The 27,673-nt window shown below is 34.9% G+C and overlaps 1 protein-coding gene across 5 annotated transcripts in view; it reads left to right on the forward strand.

Moving 5' to 3' along the window:
- Positions 1–27,673, forward strand: part of ATP8A2 (ATPase phospholipid transporting 8A2) — an 865,734-nt gene that overhangs the window by 281,080 nt on the left and 556,981 nt on the right. For all 5 annotated transcript variants that reach the window (XM_074216189.1, XM_074216185.1, XM_074216187.1 and 2 more), the window contains 6 exons: positions 1,525–1,613; positions 2,476–2,520; positions 3,246–3,321; positions 23,071–23,176; positions 24,507–24,589; positions 27,188–27,237. In XM_074216189.1, the coding sequence (XP_074072290.1) occupies positions 1,525–1,613; positions 2,476–2,520; positions 3,246–3,321; positions 23,071–23,176; positions 24,507–24,589; positions 27,188–27,237 (449 nt within the window). The remainder of the gene's footprint in view (positions 1–1,524; positions 1,614–2,475; positions 2,521–3,245; positions 3,322–23,070; positions 23,177–24,506; positions 24,590–27,187; positions 27,238–27,673) is intronic.

Below are 27,673 nucleotides of genomic sequence, written 5' to 3' on the forward strand. Positions count from 1 at the left end.
CCTCCTTAATTTCTTGTTTATTTTATTCTGAGATAGATTTATCTAATTCTGAGAGGGGGAATTTGAGGTCCCCCCACCAGTAGAGTTCTGCCTGTAATTTATTCAGCTTCTCCTCTAAGAATCTGGATGCTATACTGCTTGGTACATACATATTTAGTTTTGAATATTTAGTATTGAAAGTACTTCATTGTCTATGGTACCGTTTAGGAGGTTATTGTTTCCTTCCTTATCTCTTCTAATAAGATCCATTTTTGAAACTTCTTTGTCTGAGATGAAGATTGCTACCCCTGCTTTTTTCACTTCAGCTGAAGCATAATATATTCTGTTCCATTCTTTTACTTTTACTCTGTATCTCTCTACTTCAAATGTGTTTTTTTTATAAGTAGCATGTTGTGGGATTCTAGTTTTTAATCGATTCTGCTATCTACTTATGTTTTAGGGGAGAGTTTATCCCACTCAGTTTTTAAAAATATAATCACTGACTCTTTACTGCATGCCAGGCTGTCTCCCCTCCATTTATATTCCCCCCATCTTTTACCTTATCCTTCCTTCTTAGTATTTTGCTTCTGAATACTACTTCCCTCGATGTATTTATCCCCTTCTATCCACTACCTTCCTTTTCTTTCCCCCCTCTCTATCAGCCCCTCCTCCTCCCTTCCCCTACTAATAGTTGAAGGGTAAGATAAATTTCTAAACTCACCTGAGTGTATAACCCCTTTTTGAGCCAAATCTGATGAGAGTAAGATGTAATTTACCCCATTCAATGCCTCCCTTCCATCTCTTTACTGTCCTTCCTTTTTAATGAAATAAAGCTGGCCATTATTGTCATTATCATCACTGTTATTATGATGATGATGATGATGATGTCCTATGTAGGGGCAAGATACCCAGATTGGGGACTTCTAGAATACTATCTTTTTTCTCATCTTATTTAGTTGGACTGAACATTGGTGAATGCCCTATGCTCCAGATCAGGAAACTTGTACAGGGTTTCCAGGATTTTAGAATTAATCATAGGAGGAGGAGTACCTATGATCAAAATGGCCATGGAATGGTCTGCTTTTGACTCATGATTGGAAAAAAAGAAAATTCTTAGTGTTTTTAGAATATTCTATGTGCAATAATAGGGCAGATCATTTTAGAGACTTGGGTGTAGCAATGGGGACTGGAGATAGTTTCTTGAAGGAGGCTACAGAATCTCTAAATTTAAAAACATAGATAATGTATTTCGATAAAGACATCTCAAAGCAATGTGATGGTAAATGGAGTTGCCTGTTAGTCTTATACTTCTGTGATGGTTTTAGGATCAATATTCATTTTCTTGTTGGCACATTACAGTCTTACATTGGTCTTGGAGAAGGTTATGATCACGTATAAAAGCATTCTAGACTAAGACATCTACTCCATGGCAGGCTACAGATTGTGAATTTATACAAGCTTTGTTTGAAAAAAATCTGTTTTTGCTAAGTTGTTTTTGCATAATAATGATCTCCTTTACTGTTCTATTCTTCTCTTTCCTTATAGGTTAAATATCTATTTTCTGATAAAACAGGAACCCTTACATGCAATATTATGACCTTCAAGAAATGTAGCATCGCAGGAGTAACCTATGGGTTAGTCATTTCTCTGTACTCCATTTCCATTGGCTTTACTTAAAAGAACAAAATTCATCTTTAGTTGTTTTGATAGATATCTAGAAGTTCTATTTTGTCTTCTGAAAACAGAAAATTCGTTCATGATGTTTATCCTTTATGATAAGCTGCTTGGGAATAGTGGATAAAGTAGACATGAGTCAGTATGGCCTGGTTTCAGATCCCACCATTGCCTACTCAGTGTATGGGTCTTGGGCTAGTTGTTTAACTCTTTGCCTAGAAGCTATTCGCTAAGTTTTATCTACTGTCATAGATAAGTTGTAATCAGTATTGGTGGAAAGAATTTCTTATACCAATAAAATCATAGATTCTTTTCATGCTAACGTGTGAGGTAGAATATTTGACTAGCACATTGGAATTTCAATTAAAAAATTGGTGATACGTGTGTGTATATATATATATATATGTGTACATATATATATATATATATATACATATATCTATTTATATGTAGTATGTATTTGTATACTTTTAAGAAATTTATAGTAAAGAGCCTAAGATTTTGTAGACTTTCTAGAGTCCAAATCATGACTCAGACACTTGCTAGTTGTGTGATCTTGGGCAAGTCATTTAATCTCTATCTGCTTCAGTTTCCTTATCTGTAAAGTATCTTCCAGGATTATTGTGAGTCTCAAATGAAAAAAATATTTGTAAAGCATTTTATAAACCTTAAAGTGATATATGTTATTATTGTAATTGTTTTTACATATTTAATGAAATAGAAAACAAATTTATAAACCATTTGTTTACTCAACCTTTGTTATATTGTTGTGCTCACTTTTTCTATAACAAATGCATCTTTTTTCCCCACATTAATGAACAGCCATTTCCCAGAATTGGAAAGAGAACGCTCCTCAGAAGACTTCAGGTGAATATAAGTTAAAGCTAATGTATTTATGTATGTATCTTTTTATCCATTTATTTTGGTAATTTCTGTTTGTATTTCTTGTGTGTCTGTGAACATAATTATAATATGTCTTTAAGAATACTGTGTAGTTATAATACTCAATGAACTGTGGCTTAAATAATGGTGGGGGTATAAAAGAATGCCAGCTGTGAGTTGAGAAATATTTATAGAGAGTGATACTTTTTTCTCAGATTGAGATAGAGACATTAAATCAAAAAATAGGGGAATGTCATTTAAGATTTTTCTAGCACCATTCTACACATTTGTACTTATTTCCTTTTTCAGCTCAGCTAATAGCCTTTGCTTTCTCGTGAGCTCTGTGATTTGTCCCATTCTCTTGAAATCTGAATACATGCAATAAACAATCTCCTTATGGTTCTATAGCTCCCTTTCCCCTCTCCCAACTCCCAAGTCTTGTTTCTATATATGTATAAGTTGTTTGAGTGCAGATTTGCTCTACCTTGTTACCTCCTTGAGGGCTATAATAACATTTTATCTGGTTGTCTGCACCCTTACATTACCTGGTGGTACTTAAATTTTAGTTCTCTTGAGTAGCAAAAGGATGGACAGATGTTGCCTTCAGGTCTTTTCTAGCTATAAGCTCTGATTTTACATAAACATGCACATGTTAATAAGAGTATATTTCTATTACATGAAGTGTTTTTTGTTTCTGTTCTTCCTTGTAGTCAGTTGCCTCCTCCCACAAGTGATTCATGTATATTCAGTGACCCAAGATTGTTACAGAACATTGAAAATGCTCATGTAAGTTTTTGGTTTGATGCCAAGTTAATTGTCAATGCTGTGCATTTCTAAAGAAATATACTTTCTTTTAACATTTGTGAATCCTAAATATAGGAATGGGATGGGATCCTGAAATTTTATGATGTATCTGCACCTCGGGCAAGAGACTTTATGCTAATAATATTCAGTTTAGAACATTGACTATGGTAGTATGCCCTTGAATGCAAATGTTATACAGTGAAGTAATTGGTGTAGGAGCAGGGATATGTCAGTTATGTTCTATTTTTATCACTTGTAGAGGTCTTGAAGAATTCTTATAAGATGCATTTTAAACTAGGTTTTTAAAAAACATTAAAAGAGAATGAGGTAGAGAAAAAGTGATATATTCAGTCAACTAGTATCTATTAATACCTTACTATATTCTAGGTCTGGTGCTAAGTCCCAGGGATATAAAGATGATTTTTAAATGTTTAAATACCTGCCAAAGTTATCTTATAGTTCTGATCACAGTCCTTCTCCTCCAAAAAATTAATGTTTTTCTGCTGCTTTGAGGATAAAGTGCTCAACTCTTGTGATATTATAAAAGATCTTCCACATTCTAGTTACATACTTATCACTACATTTTTATTTTATATTGCTCACCTGCAAGTATCCAAATATTTATTATATAAAATATCTACTATATCTAGGCATTGGGACTATTTGTATACACAAAAATGAAATAAGCCCTAATCTTCAGAAGTTTATATTTTATTGAGAGGAGGATGGAACATGAATGCAGACTAGTAAATTAAAAGTTTGTACAAAAAAGAGCAATTTTTTGGACAAGTGGTTAAAAAAACGAGTGATAAGGAAAAGCCTTTTGTTGGAGGTGATATTTGATTTGATCCTTGAATACAGCTTGGGACTTCAGTAGAAGTAGGTTGAAGAGAAGAATATTTTAGTTTCGACAGATAAATTATGAAAAGAAAGAGAGAAGGGGATTTATGGAAAAAAGAACAAACATTCATGGGGCGGCTAGGTGGTTCAGTGGATAAAGCACCGGCCCTGGAGTCAGAAGTACCTGAGTTCAAATCCGGTCTCAGACACTTAATAATTACCTAGCTGTGTGGCCTTGGGCAAGCCACTTAACCCCGTTTGCCTTGCAAAAAACTAAAAAAAAAAAAAAAGAAAAAAAAAAGAACAAACATTCTAATTTGGCTAGATTGTAAAGTACATGAAGATAAGAAATATGTAGTTAGTCTGGAAGGATAGGTTAAAAACAGCTTCTAAGAGATTTTAAATGTTAGAGGAAGATTGTATTCTTGAGGCAATAGAACCACTGGAATTTCTGGTGCAGGATAGTGACATGGTGCTTCAGAAATATCGTTGGGGAGTATAGAATGAAAAGTATAGTGATAGGATGCAGGAAAAATAATTAGAAGGTAGGAAGGGATGGCTAGGTGGTATAGTGGATAAAGCATCAGCCCTGAAGTCAGGAGTACCTGGGTTCAAATCTAGTCTCAGACACTTAATAAGTACCTAGCTGTGTGGCCTTGGGCAAGCTACGTAACCCTGTTTGCCTTGCAAAAACCTAAAAAAATGTCATAGGAAGAGGTGGTGAGGGCTCTGAATTGGGGTGGTAGATTTGTGAACTGAGAGGAGATTCATAGGAAACTATGAAAGGTAAAATCAAAAGGACTTAGCAAATAATAACTAGTGAAGGGGAAAAGGATGGAGGATTTGAGGATTTTTCCTAGTTTATGAGCTTGGCTATTTATTTAATTATTCATCCTTCCATCCATTCATTCATTCATTTTTGCAAGGCAATGAGGTTTAGTGATTTTTCCCAAGGTCATACGGTTAGGTAATTATTAAGTGTCAGAGGTTAGATTTGAACTCAGATCCTCTGTATCACCTATCATTTAGAAGAGTTGGGTGTAGTTGAATACAATTTCATTTTGGACATATTGAATTTAATATATATGTGGAAAAACTAAAAACTAGGTGAAGATATTCAGTAGTCACTTGGAAATGTGGTACTGGACTTCAGGAAAGGGATGCTAGGAATGTATGTAGATTGAGGAATCATTTACAGAGAGATAAAGGATCTGATGAAATCACTGATAAAGAAGAGGGCTTGAAATAGAACCCTGTATTAGCAAGTTTTGAACCTGCTATTCAAGCAGATGAATGATTGCCTCACTTTAGACAAGAACCCAAATTGGAGGCACAGATCCCTCTTATTAGTATAAAACAAAGTCCAGAACAGAGTAGATGAAGAAATAATACAATTGGTTATAGAGTTGGCAGTATTGCTGGGATGAGGAATTATGATTGGTTATATGACTGAGGCATGGAAAACAATATGATTGGTTGGAAGTTGGGAATGATGGGCTAGCAAAACCCTCTCCTTCCCTCCTGTGACCAAGAAAAGGTCATTGTTGAGTCCACCTGCAAGATTAGAGATAATAGACCAGGCTTCTTAGGCTAGCAAACCAGACATCTTTGAAGGATAGCTCAGTGGGTAAAGATACCATCAGACTCCCTGATATCCACCTCTTACCCCTCAAAGAGAGCAGATTTCTTTGAGGCAGAAATAGAATATTTTGTTCTTTATTTTCAAAGAAGTCTATGATATCAGGGAGGTGACATCATGTCAAGAATATGAATTGGATTTTAATGAGGGGGTGCTGTGCTAAGTCACCAAGTCTCACATTCTCTTCCAGAGCCATCTGGGTCCAGTGCTTAGATATGGATCAGGATGACTGGAGCTGGTCCTGGATGTGATGCTATTAAAGTTAAGTGACTTGTCCAAGGTTACAAAGCTAGTAAAATGTCTGAAATCACATTTGAATTCAGGACCTCCTGATTTCAGGGTCAGCATTCTACCCATTGTGCCATTTAACTGCTCAAGGAATAGAATGTTGATTAGCAGGAGAATTGATTTTTAAACTTAGGTCAGTTGAATTTCTGAACTAAGTTCAGAGATAAGGAACTATGACCTTAGTCAATTACTAGACAAAATTGAGTAATTTTTAAATAGAATTAATAAAAATGATAAAAAAGAAGCAATCATTATAAGCCCACTAAGGAACATGAGGAGTGATAAGACATTGGAAGAGACTCAGGAGAGTCCTGTTTGGAAAATTCAGGAAAGAATATCCAGGTTCAATACTGCCAAATATTGTGTAGATAATAAGAAGAAAAGTACAGAGAAAACTATTGGCTTTAACAATAGAGGTCACATTTCTTATTGATCAAAGTAGTTTCTGTTGACTTGTCTTAGAAACCAGATTGGAAAGTGAGCTGTAGGGTAGATGTGGAGGAAGCAACTACAGATTACTTTTTCTAGTAATTTGGTTGTGAAGAGGGGGCAAACATGTTATATCAGTCTTTTAGTGTTAAGTGTCACTATGGGTTGGTACTATGCTAGGAGCCAGGCATTCAAATATAAAGAATCACTTTTTATAAGAAGATTATATATTACTAGAAGAGACTAGAGCACACTCTCTCTCTTTATATATATATTATATAGATAGATAGATTATAGATATTTGCATGTATATATTTTTATTGCATTATTGTATTATATTATTATTCAGCATAAATTAGTTGGGGAGACAGCAGTTAAAGGGATAAGGAAATGCTTCTTGTTGAAAATGGTGCTTGAGTTGCACTTTAAAGGAAAAGAGGTAAGTTAGGAGGGGATGCTTGGCAAGTATGAGTGATAGCAAGTGCAAAGGTGCAAAAAGGACATCAGAGAGTGTCCTCTGTGTGAGGAATCGAGATGGCTTTGGACTGAATGGTTGAATGCTGAAGGAATGAAGCATAATGATGCTGAGAAGGAGAAGGCTCAGGATGCAAACAACTTTAAATGCTAAATAGAATAATTTATTTCCTCAGTAAAGAGCTAATGGAGTTGCTTAAGTGGGGGAGCCACATGATGAGATCTACTCCACATGACTGAAAATTAAGCATGATATTCCCTTCCAAATAGAGATGATGGACACAAATACCTACTGAGACATGTTTTTGGATACAGCCAATGAGGGAATTTGCTTCAGTTGACTATGTATATTTGTTATGAGATTTTTCATTTTCTTTTGGTAGTGTTCAATTTGGGTAGAACAGAAGACAAAAAATTGAAAATAATAAAATTTAATTTTAAAAAAGAAAAATAACTTTGGCAGTAAAGTTTAAGATGGACTATAATGGCAAAGGACTTCAGAGAGAAAGACCAATTAGGAGATTGTTGTGCTAATTTTTAGGAGAACAGTGATAAAGACCTAAACTAAGACAATGGTTAAGTAAACAGAGAGAAGGGGTCATAGGTGAAAATGGTGTACAGGTGAAATTTTGCAACTGTTTAGATATGTGATGAGAAGAAGTATGAATTGAGAGTAATTTGAAGTTTTACTCTGAGAGATAAGAAGAATTGTGGTACCCTAAGCAGAAATGAAAGCATTTGGAAAAGGAGAGTAATAATGGGAAAGAATAACGAATTCTGTTTGGGGAAATATTGAATTTAAAATATTTCTGGGACATCCTGTTGGAAATGTCCAATAGATAATTGAGGAGATAGGTAAGTAAGGTAGATTATAGCTAGATTACAGTAGGTCTTGAAGACCAGGTAAAGAAATTTGGATTGTTTGAATAGGCATCAATTACTGTTTTTTGAGCAGAAGAAAAAATGTTTTATAAACTGATCTCTAACTAATATGCTGGATAAATTAGAAAGGAGGCTGTTAAAAATAATTTAGAGGGTGTTGAAGTATACAGATATGGAATAATGAGACTCAGAATCAAGATAGTTAGAAATGGATCAAATGAATCTAAGAGATATTTCAAGAAAGAAATGAGACCACAGTGATAAATTAATTATAGTAATTATTAGCCATCAGAATGACTTAGAGACATCATAATTTCCATATTTTGTTAGAATATTTCCTATCCTAGGAAAGTAGATTAACACATTTCTGATTTTCCACCAGGGTTGAAACAGTTAATCTTTAGTCTTGTGTTAGGATTGATCCTTTTCTGAGCATTACATTTATTTGAAGAATACTTTTGTATTTGGGGAAAGGGTGAGATTTTAAGCTCTTTTTCTTTTTCTATGCATTCATGCAAGGAAGAATTTTCTTTAAAAAAATCAATTTGCAGGGTGGCTAGGTGCCACAGTAGATAGAGCACTGGCCCTGAAGTCAGGAGGACATGAGTTCAAATCTTGTCTCAGACACTTCATAATTACCTAGCTGTGTGACCTTGGGCAAGTCACTTAACCACATTGCCTTACGCCCCCCCCCAAAAAAAACAAACAAACCAGTGTATACCTTATGACTGACTCAGTAATACTACTATGCAAGTTGAATCCAAGAGATATTGAAGAAAAGGAAAAGGATTCTAATGTACAAAAATGTTTATAGTAGCTCTTTTGTGGGGTCCCAAAGAATTGGAAATTGAGAGGATGCCCATTAAGTGGTGAATGACTGAACAAGTCATGCTGTATGTGTAATGGAATACTAATGCACTCAGAAATGATTTACCAGAAAAACCTGGTGAAACTTAGATGAACTCATACAGAGAAACATGCTTTGCTTAGAACCATGAGAACATTGTATAAAATAACTCTATTTTAAGGATGATAAGCTGTGAAAGACTTAGTTTACTCTAACCAAATAATGATCTAAGACAATTCCAAAGGATTTCTGATGAAAATGCTATCCACCCCCCAAAAAGAGAATTTATAAACTCTGGATGCAGATTGAAGTATACTTTTAAAAATTCTTTATTTTAATTATCTTATTCTGTTTGTTTTTCATTTGTAACATGATCAATATGGAAATAGGTTTTGCATGACTTCACATTTATTATTGAAATTAAATGACTAGGGGCAGCTAGGTGGTGCAGTGGATAAAGCACCGGCCCCGGAGTCAGGAGTACCTGGGTTCAAATCCAGTCTCAGACACTTAATAATTACCTAGCTGTGTGGCCTTGGGCAAGCCATTTAACCCCATTTGCCTTGCAAAAACCAAAAAAAAAAAAGAAAAAAAGAAATTAAATGACCCCCTTGTCAAGGAGGGAGAGCAGTTCTAGGGAGGGATAGAATTTGAAATTCCAAATATCAAGAATAATAGTTAAAATTTGTTTTACATGTTAATTGGAAATATTTAGTAAAAATAAATAATATTTTAAAATGCTTGGAGCTGAGAGATAGAATGTCTTGCCAGTACAGGGGTGATGACCTGAGGAGAAACAAGTCTTGGAGTGGAAGGGCTGCTACCATAAAAGAACTGGGAGACAGCTTGGTCCAGTAAAAAGGAATACTATATGGAAAGTCAGAGATCCTGTTTCAAATACCAGTTCTGCTTCCTTCTTATGATCTGTGTTGTATGACCTTTGACATGGAACTTTGTTTTTCTGGGCTTCAGTTTCTCCCCAGATGATGGGGAGAAACCATCACCAATATTCCCAAATATATGATCTTTGAGTCTACAAAATCAGTCCTGGATTGCATAAAGTTAATTTAGGGATTTCCTTCTAGGCATATGTATATAAGAAGAAACACTTCACAGTTCACTTTTTAAAGATAATTTCTATCTTTTCACTTTACAATGGACAGTTAAATGACCTTGGCTAGAGTCATGTGTCTTCCATTTATTATCTTTGTGAACTCTGAAGCTCAGTTTCTTATCTATAAAATGAGGGAGTTGGATTCAGTGAATTTTTAAGGTCCTTCTGCCTTTCTATCTATGATGATATGATTTTATGACCATTTTCTTATCAAAAAATCATGATATTCTAAACAGCAACCCACCAAGTGAAAAATTATTATAGCAGTGTACTTAAGACAGAGGTTTATCTCTGATATTTTTGTATCCTGACATAGATATGTAACCCTGTTCTAAAACCCAATATATTTTTAAAAATTACTTCAAAATTAAAATACATAATACCTAATGTCAGTTTGCAATGGAATCTTCCTCTGACAATTTAGTAGTTTCCCTGGGCATTCTAATAAAATATTTTTTCTCTCTTCTTCCCCATCCCCCCAAATATGAAAAGAGAATATAATTTTCTTTCCAAAGTAGCTACTGAAATTTGGTTTTGCTTAATCTGTATAACCCAAGGGGAAAAGAGAAAAAGAGAGTTTGTGCAGTTATTTTTGAGTGGTAAAAATATTCATTGTTGCTATAAATTTTTTTGAGTCTAGAATGTAACATTTATTCACAATTATAAAATATTTAGAACCGGGAAAGGCTTAGGATACATATAGTTCACCTTCTACCCTGCTCAATTTATAGATACAGATATTAAGGACCCAGAGTAGTAAAGTGACTTGTCTAGCAAATTAGTGACAAAGTCTAGACTAGAAATGGGGAAAGGGGGAGTGTATTTTCTTTTCTTACTTTTCATCTAATTATTTCTATTACTTGTAACCTAGAGTCTTTTGTACTGGTTATGTTATAAATGAAGTCAATTTTTGGTTCTAAGAGGCAGGGAAAGATGAGATTAGGCTAAAGCTTTTGCCCTGGATTCAAAGGGCTGATTCCAAGGACTGCATCAGAGATCAGTATCTCTCTTCCATTTCCATGTTTAATAACATGTTTTCTAAGTGAATAGTTACATGGTAAATCCTAATGTCAAACCATGAAAAGTTGAAAGCAAAACAATGCCCAACTCACATACAGTTCATCAGGAAAAGTATAGTATGGTTAAATGGAGAATAAAGGAAGTATGAAAGTTGTTAGGGCTTTTTCAGGTACTTTCATATGAGAAAGGTCTTTGTAGATCCTGTAGAGCTTTTGATCTTATGCCAGCCTACAGTGCCCTGATATAAATGCCATCATCTTTGAGGACCAAGGAATAAATCTTAGTGGCAAAGAAATTTGAGACCAAATTATTCTTGCTTATGTAGAGAAAAAAAAACCTACTTCTGATGGTATAATAAATTTTTACATTAAAATCTGGTCTTCAGGATTTGGGAGTACTAACTGGCCAGGGTACACTCAACTGAACTTTAGAGCTGTCCTTTATAGATTCATGCTTGGTCTTTTGAACAATTCTACCTTGGCTCACATTCATCAGCCTCAAACAATATATTGCCTTAGCTATTGTTTGGAGGGGGAGACTTATCTGTAATGGATAGTTCCATGTAATTAGTCTAAAAAGAGGGCTATTGTTTTAGGGGGGGCAAGCTGCCAGTAGAGATGCTATATTTATATTGAGGGTGACTTTGGAAGAAGCTGCTGTTAACTTATATTGGATCAGGCAGAACTAGTTCAGCTTTATAATGTGCAAATGTTATAATATGGGGGAAATCCTTGAATTTTAGAATGGAAAATATGAGTTACAAATATCTATATTACAGAGAAAGCTATTAATTTACAGCATGTGAGTAAAAAGAATTCCAGTAAAGTAAATGGTAAGGTGAATAAAGTTCTGACTTTGAGATCAGGAAGAGGAGTTCAAATCCTGTTTCATTATTTGTGTAACTTAGTTGAGTAACATGATATCTTTTATCTTCAGTTTACTCATCAGTAAAATGGAGATAAAAATAGTATCTACTTACCAATGGCAACATGAGGATCAAATTATATTATTTGTATAAATTGTTTTACAAATCATAAAGTACTATACTAATGCTATTATATTTATTATCACAAGAAAAAAATCATTTTCCTCCACCTAAGTAGGCAAAGATTGTTTCATTTTGTCTTTGTATCCCCAATGACTGGCACAGCATAGATGTTTAATAATGCTTTTTCAATTGAAATAGGGAAAAAAATTTCTGTAAAAAGAAAAAGTTGGGTATTAAAAAGTTGAACTCTTTCATATAATAATTTTATTATTTTTTATGTTTAGATCTTAGCAGTTTGCCTACCAGGTAGTAAAAAATACAAAAATACAAAATGGCCCTTTCTCTTATGGTATCCTCTTCCATTTCTGGTGATAGTAGTAGTAGTAGTAGTAGTAGTAGTAGTAATAAATCATAATAATAAATCATAATAATAACAACAATTAGAACATTTATGTACTCTAAAATTTACAAAGCACTTTACATAGGTTACCTCATTTAATCCTTACAACAACCCTAAAAAGTAGGTGCTAACTATTGTCTTCATTTTACAAATGAATTAACTGAAAAGACTTTCCAAGGGCCACGTATCTACAAAGTATCAGAGGTAAAATTTGAACTTTAGTTGCAGTGGGTGGAATACTGAGTCTGGAGTCAGAAAGATTCATCTTTCTGAATTCAAAGCCAGCCTCAGATTCTTACTAGCTAAGTGATCCTGAGCATGTCATTTGTCCCAGTTGCTTCATCTGTAAATTGAGATGGAAGGGGAAATTGCAGACCACTCCAATATCTTTGCCAAGAACATCCCAAATGGGGTCATGGAGAGTCAGTCACAACTGAAAAAATGACTGAATAAACAATAGCTACCTGACTTCAAGTCCATCACACTATCTACTTTACCTCTTAACTGTCTCCTGATAATGACAATGGCAGAGAAAGCTAAGAATCATAGTTCTTAAACCATCTACAGGCATGAATTTAACTATTGATATTCTAAATCAGGGGTCTTTTTCCAAAACCAATGGGTTGACACATTATTGCAGAAATTGGTTGCTACTGGTTACAGAATCAGCTGTTTGTATGAAATCGGATCATTGACTAATCTAATACTGAGTTAGAAGAAAAGAATAAAGATTAGAGGATGAGCCCTGAATGAACTTGTTGGAGTTGCAGCCCAGTCTGATTAAATAAACTATCAACTTTGAAAATAAAAGATGAACAAAAGTAAAGATACTGACTCTGGCACCATTTCATACATCAATTTAACCAACATAGAATAGCTGCCACAATGAGGAAACTTAAAAAAAAAATTAGCAGCCAACAAGTCATGGAAAAAACGAAGAGGTTGATGGACTTGGAGAACAAGATGTTCACTGGAATATCAGTTTGTATCCTGAAGTCTCCCAACTATGATAGCAAGGCATGTTGCAGGGGAGGAGACTATAAATATAAAACCCAGTTTCTGAACTCCTTGAAAAGGTAGAGGAAATGAAATTAGTTAGTAAAACACAGCAACAGTTGGAATAAATCTCCAAGAAATTGTCTTGTGTTAGTTGAGAAAGGGTTCAGAAGTTGCAGGGAAGAATAAGGAAGAAGGGGTGACTTTGTTCCTAATCTACTATGTCTGGGGACATGAGAGAAAGAGCACCATATATTATCTTCTGAAGAAAACTTTGTTTTTGTAAGTATAAGAAAATTGTACAAGTGAGAGAGGGAATCTAGAGTGAGGGGAAAGCTTGTGAATGATAGAATTTGGCTTCCAGAAAGCACATGGACAAAGGTGGCAAGGATTAGGGATTAAGATATGAGACGGGAACAGGCAAGTTTTTACTGTTTCCAACAGTAGGTTATGCTCTTAATTGTCACACAACTGGTTGAGATATGCAGAGATTATAAAATCCCCTTGTATTTGAGTTTTTGCTAAATGAAGTGTCAAAGATATATGTTCCCCTAAGTCAAAGAAGATATACAAAGCCTTTTCCAAAAGTTCTCTTTAAGGTGAAATTCAATTTATTTTTACTTGTAGATGTAATTGAATTAATTAATTTACATTGTGATCCTGAACCTACAAAGCATCCTCAGAGAAGACTGTGCAGAGGACATCTAAATCAGTTGTGTTAAATTCGGTTAGAAAGGAAGGGAGCTAAACCATATATAGGATCACTGTAGGTACATATTAACTTCAGAAACCATATAATATTAAAATATTGATTTTATGAAAAAGTAATAAGATAGATACAACTTTGGTTAATCTGATTTAAAAAAAGAAAGAAGATAACCAAAGTACCAGTATCAAAAATGAAAAGGGTGAACATCCAAAGAGGGGAAAATTAAAGAAATAATTTGTAGCTGCTTTGCTGAACTGTATGCCAATAAATTTGACATCTTGAATGAAATGGATGAATATTTACAAAAATACAAACTGCCCAGATTAACAGAAGAAATAACATACTTTAATAGCCCTATTTCAGAAAAAGAAATTGAAGAAACCATCAATAAACTCCCTAAGAAAAAGTCTCCAGGTCCAGGTGAATTTATATGTGAATTCTACCAAACATTTAAGGAACAATTAATTCCTATTCTACATAAACTATTTTAAAAACACAGGAAAGGAAGTTCTTCCAAACTCCTTTTATGACACCAACATGGTGCTGATACCTAAACCAGGAAGAACCAAAAAAGACAAAAGAAAATTGTAGACTGATCTCCATAATGAATATTAATGTAAAAGTCTTAAATAAAATTTTAGCAATGAGACTAACTTGCTATAATTATTACAGGTAGGCAGGGATGTTTCAACATTAGGAAAACACTCAACATAATTAAACATATCCATAGCAAAATTAACAGAAATCATTTGATTATCTCAATAGATGCTGAAAAAACCTTTGCTAAAGTACAACATCCATTCCTATTAAAAACCACTAGAGAGTTTAGGAATAAACATAGTTTGCCTTAAAATAATAAATAGTATCTATATAAAACCATCAACAAATATTATAATTGGGGTGAAACAGGGATGCCCATTATCAACATTACTATTCAATATAATATTAGAAATGCTAGCTGTAGTAATAAGAGAAGAAAAAGAAATTGAAGGAATCAGAATTGGCAATGAGGAAGTAAAATACTCACTTTTTGCAGACAATATGATGGTATATACTTAGAGAACCCAGGAAAATCATCTAAAAACTCTTTGAAACAAGAAATTCAACAAAGTAGCAGGATATGAAATAAATCAACATAAATCATCAGAATTTCTCTATATGAGTAACAATGCCCCAGAGCAAGAGATAGAAAGGAAATTCCATTTAAAATAACTGTGGACAACATTAAATACTTGGGAATCTACCTCCCAAGTCAAACCCAGAAACTGTTTGAATACAATTATAAAGCCCTTCTCACCCAGATAAAGTCAGACATAAATAATTGGGAAAATGTCAAATGTTAATGGTTAGATTGAACTAATATAATAAAAAATTACAATTCTACCTAAATTAAATTATTTATTCAGTGCCATACCACATAAACTGCCAATTAACTACTTTACCAAGCTAGAAAAAATAGTAACAAAATTCATCTGGAGCAACAAAAGTCAAGAAAAGCAAGGGAACTGATGAAAAAAAAATGTAAAGGAAGGTGGCCTAACTCTACCAGATCTAAAACTATACTATAAAGCAGCAGTCATCAAAACTGCCTGGTACTGGTTAAGAAATGGAGTAATGGATCAGTGAATTAGGATAGGTTCAAAAGAAGTCTCAGTAAATGACTACAGCAATCTACTATTTGACAAACCCAAAGACATCAACTTCTGGGATAAGAATTCATTATTTTACAAAAATTGTTGGGAAAACTGGAAAATAGTATGGCAAAAACACCCTATCAAAATAAGGTAAAAAATGGAGACAGGATTTAGACATAAAGAGTGATACCACAGATAAATTAATAGACCAAGATATTACCTATCAGATCTATGGAAAGGGGATAAATTTATGACCAAACAAGAATTAGAGAGCATTATAAACTACAAAATAAATGATTTTGCCTATATTAAATTTAAAAAGGTTTTGCACTTATAGAATCAATGCTGCCAAAATTAGAAGGCACACAGAAAGCTGAGAAACAATCTTTACAACTAGAAGTTCTGATAAAGGTCTAATTTCTAAAATATATAGAGAATTACATCAAATTTATAAGGTCACAAATCACTCCCCAGTTGATAAATGGTCAAAGGATATAACCAGTTTTCAAATGAAGAAATTAAATCTATATATAATCATATGGAAAAAAATGCTCCAAATCATTATTGATTAGAGAAATGCATATTAAAAACAACAGGGAGGTATCACTTCACACCTATCAGATTGGCCAAGATGAGAAAAAGGAAAAATGATCAATGTTGAAGAGGTTGCGAGAGGATTGAGACATTAATGCATTGCTGGTGGAGTTGCATATGGATCCAGTCTTTCTGATGAGCAATATGGAACTATGTCCAAAGAACTGTTCATACTCTTTGACCCAGCAATTCCAATTCTAGGTCTATATTTAGAAGAAATTTATAGGAAAAAAAGGGAAAAGTCCTGCATGTTCCAAAATATGCATAGCAGCTCTTTTTTTTTTTTTGTGGTGGCAAAGAATTCAAAATTGAGAGGATGTCTGTCAATTGGGGACTGACTAAACAAGTTATGGTACATAAATACTATGGAATATTATTGTTCTATAAGAAACCATAAATGGTTGGACTCTAGAGAAACATGGAATGACTTACAAGATCTGATGCTGAGTAAAGAGAGAAGAACCAAGAGAACAATGTACACATTAACAATATTGTGAGATCAACAGCTTTGATGCAAGCAGCTCCTCTCAGCAGTTCAGAGAACTAGGACAACTGTATTAGACCAACTATGGACAATGTTATCCCCACCCAGAGGAAGAAAACAAAACAGAACACACAACCCCCCCCCCAAAAAAAAACTCTTCAGAATCTGATGAACACTTTATAAAACTTATCTCTTATGTGTCTCTTTTCCTTAATCCTAATTCCTCATACCAAAAAAACTGATCTGTAAACATGTTTATCAAAATATGTATGTGTAATGCTCTTTATAATCTGATTTTTTGCCACTGAAGGGAAGTGATTAGGAAGGGAGGGTAGAAGGAAATTTTATAACTTAAAAATATACATGTGCATTTGGATCAAAACCAATAAATAGCAAAAATAAAAAGAAAACCACACATTAGGGCTGCTAGGTAGTGCACAGGTGGGTGCACATGGGGAAACTAGGTGGTGCAGTGGATAGAACACAGACCCTGGAGTCAGGAGGACCTGAATTCAAATCCTGCCTCAGACACTTACTAATTACCTAGCTGCATGACCTTGGGCAAGTCACTTAACCACATTGCCTTGTTTTAAAAAAAACACACAAAATATTAACTTTGTTCTATTGTATTTTTATTTTGTTAAATATTTTTCAATTTTATTTTCTCTGGTTCTGGCTATATTCAGGAGTGTTGGTCACTTTGGACTATAAGTTTCATACGTCTGTTCTAAACATCCAAATTGGAAATCCAAGACAGATGAGAAATTCCTAATTCCATGATTAGAGCATGAAGCTCTGGATAAGCAGCCTATTGAATTAGTGTATGGAGTGTTGAGGAGAGAAGAGGGGAGGAGAAGCCAAAATAGGAGGAGGAGAAAATGGCATAATGGATTCAAGACCAGCATAGGAAAATCCAAGGACAAGTCATCTAATAATAACCAAATGTATAAATCCTAGACAAGTCATTTTAATGTTTCATTGTTTTAGGCAATTTGATAAATTGTAGAGTTGCTGCTGATTTGCTTTGGGAGAAAGGATTTCTTCAAGGGGGGGGGGGTTCACATACCAATGCAATCAAAATCTCAAGTCCAAACTTCCAACTTCCAAAATTTTATAATCATTTACATCCCTATTCACAATCTTGGGTAGGCTCTACAATTGAGTAAAGCCCCAGAATTGAGCAAGAGGAAGAAAACAGCTTGAACCACAATTGGAAGATTGTGCATGGTTTTCAGTCATACCAAGCTTCTTGATTCCCATGTTATTAGTACCAATATTTAATTATTTTAAATCATCAATCATAAGTCCCTTGAGGGCAGGGACTGTCTTTTTGTCTCTTTGCTGACTATCCTCTTTGTAGGATCATAAATGAGAAAAGAAGACATGAGCAAGAATCCCAAGCAAAATACCTTACATTGGTCAGGTTCTGCAAATTAGAGAACCTCAATTCCATTATAGTATTAATGGAAATTACTTTAGAGTAAAGGATTGCCTAATCATAGACAAAATTTTTTTAAAAAACTAAGAAAAACCCCTGTTCTCTCCTGAGGAAACATTTCTCATCTGCTTTAGAGTTTTATTGTACCTTGGGTCTCTTTAGGCTTATATTTAAACTTTTAAATATAGGCTGAATGCCAAGACCGAGTCTGGTTTTCAGTCACCCCACAGAAAGTGTCCATGGAAAATAACTCCATTGTCTCTTGATAACATTCCTAAGCAGTGACTTTCTATATGTGGATGAAACCTCCAAAGAACAGAATTTGTATTTGTAAAGTTCATTTCTGCTCTAGTCCCTGGAGAACTCTTTAGCCTGGATCCGGATCCCTTTGAAAAGATCATGTATTCACACTATGTTTTCACCCTTATATTATTTGTCAAAGCCTGTTTTATAGAAGTCATTTGACTTTGCAAGAAAACTCCAGACTCTTGCATTTGTCTGGTAATTATGGAAGCCATCAAATAAATTAAAAATGACTCATTAGGTAAACAGACTCACACAGCAGATGAAAACTCACATCTTCCCCAAGGATTCTTAGTTGTTAACAGGAAATGTCTATCTGCTAAAAGATTTTCAGACTCAATTTTCAGACTCCAAGGAAGATGTATAAGATCCTGTGTGGTGCCACCTAGTTCTGAATCCCAGACTTTGGAATATATTAGTCCCCTGTGCCTACCTTGAACATCTACTTCTTGAACTTTTTGAATTAGCTATGGCTTAGACTTAAGCAATTCTTCTATTTCTCCTAGTGGATTGTTGGACCATTTATTAAATTGCAAGATTTATATTCTTCACTTTTGTGTCATCTGGTGCCCTGTGTAATTTTCAAAGAGTATTTTTTTCATTTTTTTAACAGTAGCATTTTTCATCCTCAAATTGTTAAGGGACCAGTGCCCCTCTTGGGAAATTGAAAGGATAACGAGGGAAAGAAGGGCATCTTAACACAAAATAAATTTTTTTGCTAAAAAAATACTTTCTGATTTTGTGGGAAAAGGCATTAAAAGAGATTGGGTATGAATCCTGGATCCACCACTTTCTAACAAGGTGATCATCTTAGTAATTATTGGGCAATATGCTTTCTATTCCCTGAACCTCAGTCTCCCCATTCCTAAAATGAGGATAATAGATTAGATCTCTAAGGTCTTCTCCATTTCTAGATCTATGATGCTATTGACCTGGGTTAATATACTAGTTTTATTGGTAGTTTCCTTGGTGACTTTGAGCTAATTGTTTCCCCTTAATCCATAAAATGACGTAAAGTAGGTGATCACTGAAATCTCTTTTGGCCTTAAATCTACTTTTAGTATCCATAAATTAAGCACATTCTTTTTTTTGATACTTGATTAAGTTTGTGATCTCATTAATGTGGCTCAATTCTTAATCCACTCATGAATTTCTGTTCTTCTTGACAATTGTTCACATCAGCCCATAAATTATCTTGGGAGTCGTCCCAACATGGCAAAAGTTTTGCTTTGAGCATCTTGACAACATTGCTTGGGTCCTGCAGCCTATGACCTGTCCATGGGTTATCCTTCATTCTTGTGAGGTGACCAGTTTACCTGTTTTTTTGGAGTATATGTAGGTAATATTTTTCAGTTTCTCTTTATAAGGTAGACTCAAAACTGACTTCTCTTTTGTATTCATAGTATCCTGCTTCTTAGTCCTATAGGCTTTACTTGATATTGTTTGTCAAATATCAACTCATAACCCTGGGAAACAGGTGTAATATTATCATCCTCACTTTACAGCTGAGCAAACTGAAGCAGACAGCTACTAAGTGTTTGAGGTCACACTTGAACTCAGACCATCCAGATTCAGTGCTCTTTCCACAGGGCTGCCTTGTTGTCTTTTCTTGGAATTCTCAGTCATTGGTTAGCCTGTCTTTCCAACTTTATTATGTGTTATTCTTCTCTACTCTGAGGTCCAGCTAAACTGACCTTTTGTGATCTTCACTTATAAAATATGCCATCTCCTTCTCTGTGCTTTGCTAGTGGTTCTCCTTCAAGCCTGAACACACCTCTTAGAACCCCATGTTTCCTGAAAATCTCTGCTTAAGCTACACCATCATATGAAGCTTTTGCTGATTCCTCTCCCAGCCCTCTCCTGACATTTTTTAGTGAAGACAGTGAATGCCTTAAAAAACTCAAAACTTGATGCCTTTCTGAATTATTTATGCATGTGTTGTCTTCCCTAGTAGAATGTAAACTTTCTGGGAGCAAGGACCATTTCATTTTTGACTTTATATCCCCATTGTAGTAGATTTTATAGTAAATGACTGCTGATTGATTAGACACCCTCCTTTTTGGCATATATCCTTTGACCATCCTCCCTCCTCTCAAACTTTACCCCTACAACTTTCATGTAGAATAAAACATTCTATTTTTTTCCTAATCATTGACCATTTATCATCTTTTCCTTTTGTATTCATTAAGGTTACAGGTGTTTTGTGTTAGAAGAATTAAAACAGACACTTGACAGCTTGAAGAGAGAATGGCAGTGATAAGCAAGGACTTGCTGTTCTGTGATCTGTAGTTTCATAACGTCAAGTAATCTATCAAAATGTGAAAGGAACAGCAAAAAATACAGCTTCCAGCTCTTTTGGTCTCCTTTTTAAAGATTGAGGGGTGGGTGTGAAGTCTAATATGCTTGGGTAGCAGTCCAGTATTGCCCCAGTTTGAAGGCTATTGAATAAGTAGTAAGTGATATAAGACCATAACTCCAAATGAAGAATCAGATGCTGAAATGTGAATCCTATATTCTATGTGTATGTATCAACTCATTTTTCTATCATATCTAAAGCAGGAGGAAAATATATATATATATATATATATATATATATATTTATATATTATATATATATATATATATATATATATATATATATCAATTGGAGGCAACATCCTAGCAAAAATCGAATTGTCAAACACTTTTGCTCGCCAAGATTTTTGTTAATTATGGTGTCCATCAATGTGGCTTTCCTTTCCCATTATTGAGTTTGTCCCCACTTCTCAAATAAGCATATTCTTGATGTGTAGCATGTGTTAAAGTAACTTTTTGAAAGACTGTTGTCAAAATCCTCCATATTTTTGTTTGAATGGGGAGGGGAGAGCAGGGATAAGGATCACTTTCTTGGGGCAGCTTTCTAGATTTTTCTGAAGGTGATTTTGCAAAATCATTTTAACTTTGCAATTGGCTCATAATTTGGGAGTCTTTAGAATTGGGGGAATGGATTTGTTTAAAACTTAACCCTGGAATGATGATTTTTATAAACTTCTAAGTATCCTCTAGTCTCCTATATATTATTACAACTTACTAGAGAAAGCTGGTGGTTCAGTGGATAAAACGTAGGCCCTGGAGTTAGGGAGACTGATTTCAAATCTCAAATGCTAGCACTGTGACACTCGGTAAGTCACTTGACTACTATTTGCCTCAGTTTCCTCAACTGTCAAATGGGGTTAATAACAACACCTACTTCCCAGGGTTTTTGTGAGGATCAAATGAAATAATATTGGTTTAAAAAATATTTCTCAATAAAATAAATAAAAAAAGGAAAGGAAAAAATACTTCTCAGTTTCTGGAATATAGTAGGCATTATATAAATACTGTATAAATTTAAATTTTCCTATCCCTTTCCTTAACACCACACTATTTCCTTGAATTTCTTACATAGAACCTCTTAGTTTCAGTACAGCCATAACTTAAAATAGGCAGGTGTGGTGAAATTATGGTTTGAGGAGCAGAGTTTTCCCTCAAAATGCAGCTGTTCAACCAGTACCTGACATGATTATGCTCTTTGGTGGTGGTGGGGGGGTGATAAGAAGAATCTGAGCAAGAATGATTCATGTTTGTAGAGCTGTTGGTTTTTGATAACAATCTGTTCACTAAACTGGGTAAAGTTTCATCTATTTTTGGAAGAAATATTAGAGCAAATTTGAGCTAGAAAGAACCTTAGTTCATTCCTTTCAGTTTAAAGACAAAACTGAGAGTTTAATAACTGTCATGGTATCACCCAGAGAGTAAGTGGTAGGTTGAACTTAGACCCAGGTTTTGATTCCAAAGCCAGAACTATCTCCCCTTTACCAGATTGCTGTTTTGCCACAATGTCTCTTAGGTGAACTCTCATCATTACCCTTACAGGACTATCAGGTTTATTCTGCTTAAAAGTTTTATTTGCCTCTTTCTTTTCTTCCCCCTAAAGAATTACTTTTTGCTTAGGCACATTGCTAAGCTCTAAGAATATAAAGAAAGGCAAAAAATGATCTTTGCCCTCAAGGGGCTTACAGTCTAATGGATATGACAGCATGTAGATATCCATGATCATTCAAGGGGCATTCAAGGGCAATGGAATGTCATCTCAGAAAGAGGATAGCACTAGAGCCTAAAGAGGACAAATAGGAGAGAGAAAAAGAAAGGCCTGTTACAGAAGGTAAAGTTTGAACTAATTTTGAAGAAAGTCAGGGAAAAATCAAAAGGGAGGAAGGAGAGCACTCCAGATATAAGGGACATCTGACTAAAGGCACAGAAATGGAAAATGACATTCTGTTGCCAAATTGTAGACAGTGTGGAAGGGAACCAGAAAGTTCAGGGGATTGGGGAATAGGGCAGGATGTGAAGGATGTCAAATACCAAATGGAGGACTATATATTTAATGCAGCAAATAAGAAAGAAATGCTGGAGTTGGAGCAAAGTGATGATAACAGTAGTTATGGTGAAACAATGATAAGATCAGGGTCAGAGAGAAGAGGCAACTAGTCAGCTATGGGGCAATATGATAAATAGGTTTTAATAAAAGATGGAGCCTGACTGCAGGCATCTGAGGCCCAAAGGGTCACCCATATATTTATACCCTAAAAGTAATGACAATCTGGTGATCAGACTTCAATAATATTTTATAGCCCACTGCTGAATGTATACAGGAGTTCCTCACGCTGCTGGCTGTTTGTCACACTGTTGTTCCAGAGAAAGATGGTGACACTATCCACTACCAGGCCTCTTCTCCAGGTGAGCTATTCTGCCTTTTACCTTATAGATCACTGGATGCATTCTGCCTTTGGGGCTCTCTCAATTGAGAGTGTGGTGTAGGTTTTATCTGAAAAAAAAACTTGTCTACTTATTTCTTTGACTTTGTTTAGGGCCTCTTACATTTTCTGTGGCTTAAAGGCATTTGTGTGGAAAGGTGTCAATGTTATGGAAGGATGGTACTGCCTAGTCTTTCCAATACTAGAGTAGTATGACATATGGAGCCTCAAGAATACCTGAAAGGTTATCTCTTTATCTTGGCTTTCCAGCAGCAGTTGTTTAGCCCTCATCTGTCCCCTGAGAGGGGAAAAAATGAACCACAATAAGGAAAAATGATGTTATTTCTGTCCTTGATAGTGGACTTTAAGTATGAGACTCTGTTTTGTCTATTATTATTATTAGAGAGAAAATGATCTCTTATCTCCTCTTCTTTTTTTGACTTTTCTCTCTTGTCCTGATATAGTGCCATAGGATGAAATCTCAACCAAACTTATACTTGAAAAAAAAATCCCCTCTCCATCACACCTGATAGATGGGCTTTACTTGAATATTCTCACCTCCAATTTCCACCAAATGGGAGCCCCCTATCTTCTGGGGCAGCTTATTACACTTTGGAATGACTCACTAAAAAGAATTTTCCTGGCATCAAACAAATTGCCTCTTGGCAGCTTCCATGCCTTTTTCCTTGTTAAGTCCTCTGGGGTCAAACAAAATATGTTTATGCCATTTTTACATGGCAACTATTCCTTTAAATACTTGAAGACAGGTATCATGTCCCTTGAGTCTTTGCATTCCAGACAAAATAGCCAAATAGTCAAAAAAGTAATTTAATTCAGTATTTGCATCTACTTCATTGGAATATTAATGGGCATAAGAGAAATATGTATCTGATCTTAACAGGGAATTTTCATAAAGTCATTTATTTTCAGCTGTTAGGAGAACTGTTCAACAAATTACACTATATAAAATTCACTGGTTGGAAATATTCAGTGGTTGGAAAAATCTTTGGATCCTTTACTGTTTCTCATATAAGGTCAAAATCTTAAAATGATGTTAGAGTCTTATTGAAATGTTCCAATATTTTTTACTTCATTTATTTAAGGCAATGGGGTTAAATGACTTGCCCAAGGTCACACAGCTAGGCAATTATTAAGTGTCTGAGGCCACATTTGAACTCAGGTCCTTCTGACTCCAGGGACAGTACTCCATCCACAGTGCCACCTAGCTGCCCCATTCATGTTGTTGTTACATCTTGGTGATAGAAATTATTTCTTTAACCCTCATTAATATGGGCCATTTTTTAATTCAACAGATGAAGGGGCTTTAGTGAAAGGAGCAAAAAAACTTGGCTTTGTCTTTACTGCAAGAACTCCTCGCTCGGTTATCATAGAAGCTGTAAGTAGGAAACTTGTGAATTTGGCATTGTATCAGACAAATTCCTGTTAAGCTCTTGTCCTGGTATAGTGCCTTCAGGAGGAAGATTCCCCCAATAGTAGATTATTTAGAACTGATGTATGGTAAAGTGCAAAGCCTTTACTACTCCTTGACCATTGCTATAATCCCTATAAGCTTGGTCTTGCTTCTACTTTACAAATGAGGACACTGAGGCTCAGAAGGTAAATTGACAAATTGACAAAAATTGACTCTTGGCAAATAAGTTGACAAAAATACTTTCTTGTCTTCCTGACTCAAATGCAGCACTCTAGCCACAAGTCCAAGATCCTTCACAATATACTTAGGAACTAAAACTATTTTAATACTTAGAGTATATCTTTTTAGCATGTTTCTTTATTCTTTGTATCATGTACTTTGCTTAAATGGCACTTTGTCACCATAAAGCTTTGGTGTTTTGTCTGCAAAATTTAGTCTCCACATTTACATTTCTTGAAGTGACTTTGTATATGAAAACAGTGTACTGTTCTTTAGTAATTTGGGACAATCTTTTTTCTTGAAACAAATGTCCTCATTTCATTTTCTCCCCTGAACTATGGTATATCTATTTGGGTTGGATAAGGTAAAAGGTCTAGAAAAGTAGAATAGCTAGAAGGCAGCAGGAATCAAAGGTATGGGTTGAAGCAAACTGTCATGTTCTCCTTGGCCTTTGGGCTTGAGAGCTGGAAAAGGAGATTTGGTTCTGGTAAGGAAGCCTTAAATTCAGTCAAAGGCAGGGCTCAGAGGTGAAAGATCATCAGAGTCCAGGGGGAAAAACAGAAATGAAGGTCAGAAGGTGCCAGGGCTGGGGTGAAACACTTCATTGTGGACAAATAAAACCAAGTCAGGAGAGTACCAAGAGCCAAAGATAGGTGAATTGAAAGCATCAGAGGAAGATGCATACTTGCCATAGATGTTTACTACTTTTAGAGATTGTGTCCAGTATGAGGTCCAAATGGAAGAAGGATTTCTTCTAGATTAGAAAGTGAAGTTCGTTTATTGGGCCACATTGTGCTGATGGCTTCAAACCTGGAGTATTGAAAAGCCTCCTTAATGAGATCCATAAGCATTCAGGATTGCTTAGCCTCAGTACCCTCAGAGGTAAAACTCAGGGGACAAAACAAATGTGTATTTGCTTGAAAAATTATCAGTGCTTGTAATGTCCCTCAAGTTTCTCCCTTAAACAAAGACCAATTCTTCTGTGATGTTTCATATGACTATGTAGGATACCAAAAACTTTAGAGAATCAAGTTGCAGGTACCCAAAGAGTAAAGAAGAGACAGACACATGATGGGTATAAGTAGTTCAGGAGGAGTGAGTTAACATAGGGTAATAAATGCCCCAAAAAGGGAATGGCTATTCATACAGTAGGGACAGCAAGGGAAAGCCACTGGAAGGGCTATCTAATTGGTAGCTATGTAATATCAAGAGAACTAGAGAAAGACACCCAGCATGTTAGATGAATCCTTTATGAAGGAGTCATGGGACAGGAGATACTGTGTGTGTGTGTGTGTGTGTGTATTATATATATATATATATATATACATATATATATATATATGTATATATATATATATGTATATATATATATATATATAACTTGTTACCTGCTCCTTTGGAGAGAGAACCCACATCAAGGAGATTTCTGATCCATCCAAACATTGTAACTTCAAAGACTGTTTAAAGATGCTGTAATAAAGCACTGCAGAATTTATCAGATTCATTCCATTCATTTTAAAGGTGAGAAAACAGATTCTGAAAGTTTAAAGGGCAATCCAAAGATCATACAGTTTATCAATCTCTAATTCAGAAATAAAACCCAAGATGCTACACTACATTCATGTCTGTACTTTTTATAGTCCTGAAAATCAAGTAGAAAAATCTATACCATATTGACTGATGTGTAACTGAAAGTCTTTCGCCACCCATATTCCCAAGATTTAATTTCTTTTGTTTGTTTATCCGTGTATATTGTGATGGCATCTTGATTTGTATTTTTCCTTTGGGATGTGCCATTTCTGTTCCTTTAGCTAAATGTTCTACCATCCCTGCAATTTTCCCCCATTTTTTGAGCAGCATTTTCAGTTGCCTACTCTTCAGTGAACTGTCCTTAGATCTTTTTTCCCCCAGTGACAAAAGGCATTTAATACAAATGGGTATAATACACAATATCAATAATAATGCAAATATACCAGGAAGCATGCTCACTAATATGTTCATAAAATGAAAAGGATGAAGCCTATTAACAAAGTCAAACAAATTATTTTTAGATCTTAATGCTCTGTTTGTTAGTTAGGTACATACTGTGAGTCTGATGGCACTTTTCAAGACTTCAACTGACAAATTAGGACTCATTTTACCAGAAGAGGGAGCTGTCATCACATACGTTTTGTACAGTCATTTTTTGAAAATGATAGCTTGTACAATCATTTTTTGAAAATGATAGCTTAAAGCTAGAGGTGGAGTAGACATATAGTTTAGGGGAGTATGGAGATTTGATTATTGTGGAGAAATTTGAAGTTTTGATTATTTGTAAAAGTCAATTGTTTTATCTTCCTGCAGTTGGGTCAAGAGGAAACATTTGAAATACTTAATGTTCTGGAGTTTTCAAGGTATGTTAACTATTCCACACACTTACACATTGTAATGTAAGAAGCAAAGAACTGCATTTTCCCTCCTCTATAGGATTGTGTGAATGTCTGGGGTCTTTTTAAAAATATTTGACCGTTGCTTCTCACAACACATCTTTTTGTTTGACCCAAGGTTACATTTTCCCCTACTAACAATATGTCTACAGAGTTGCTTTACATGGAATAAAAGTCAGGCCAAGCACCTTAGCCCCTAAGGAATTAAAAAAAGAGCTCCTCTAGGGAATCTAAACATTTTTTGAGTCATAGACCTTTTGGTAGTATACAGATTTCTTTTCAGAATAATATTTTTAAATAATGCTAAATTTTAGAGATGAGTGAAAATATGAGTCATTATTTTTCCCATGGACCATCAGTTCATGTCTATTGGTACAGACCCTTTGGTTATCTGTGGATTAAG

This window comes from Macrotis lagotis, chromosome 1 (genome assembly GCF_037893015.1).
Source record: "Macrotis lagotis isolate mMagLag1 chromosome 1, bilby.v1.9.chrom.fasta, whole genome shotgun sequence".
Classification (NCBI taxonomy): Eukaryota; Metazoa; Chordata; class Mammalia; order Peramelemorphia; family Peramelidae; genus Macrotis; species Macrotis lagotis.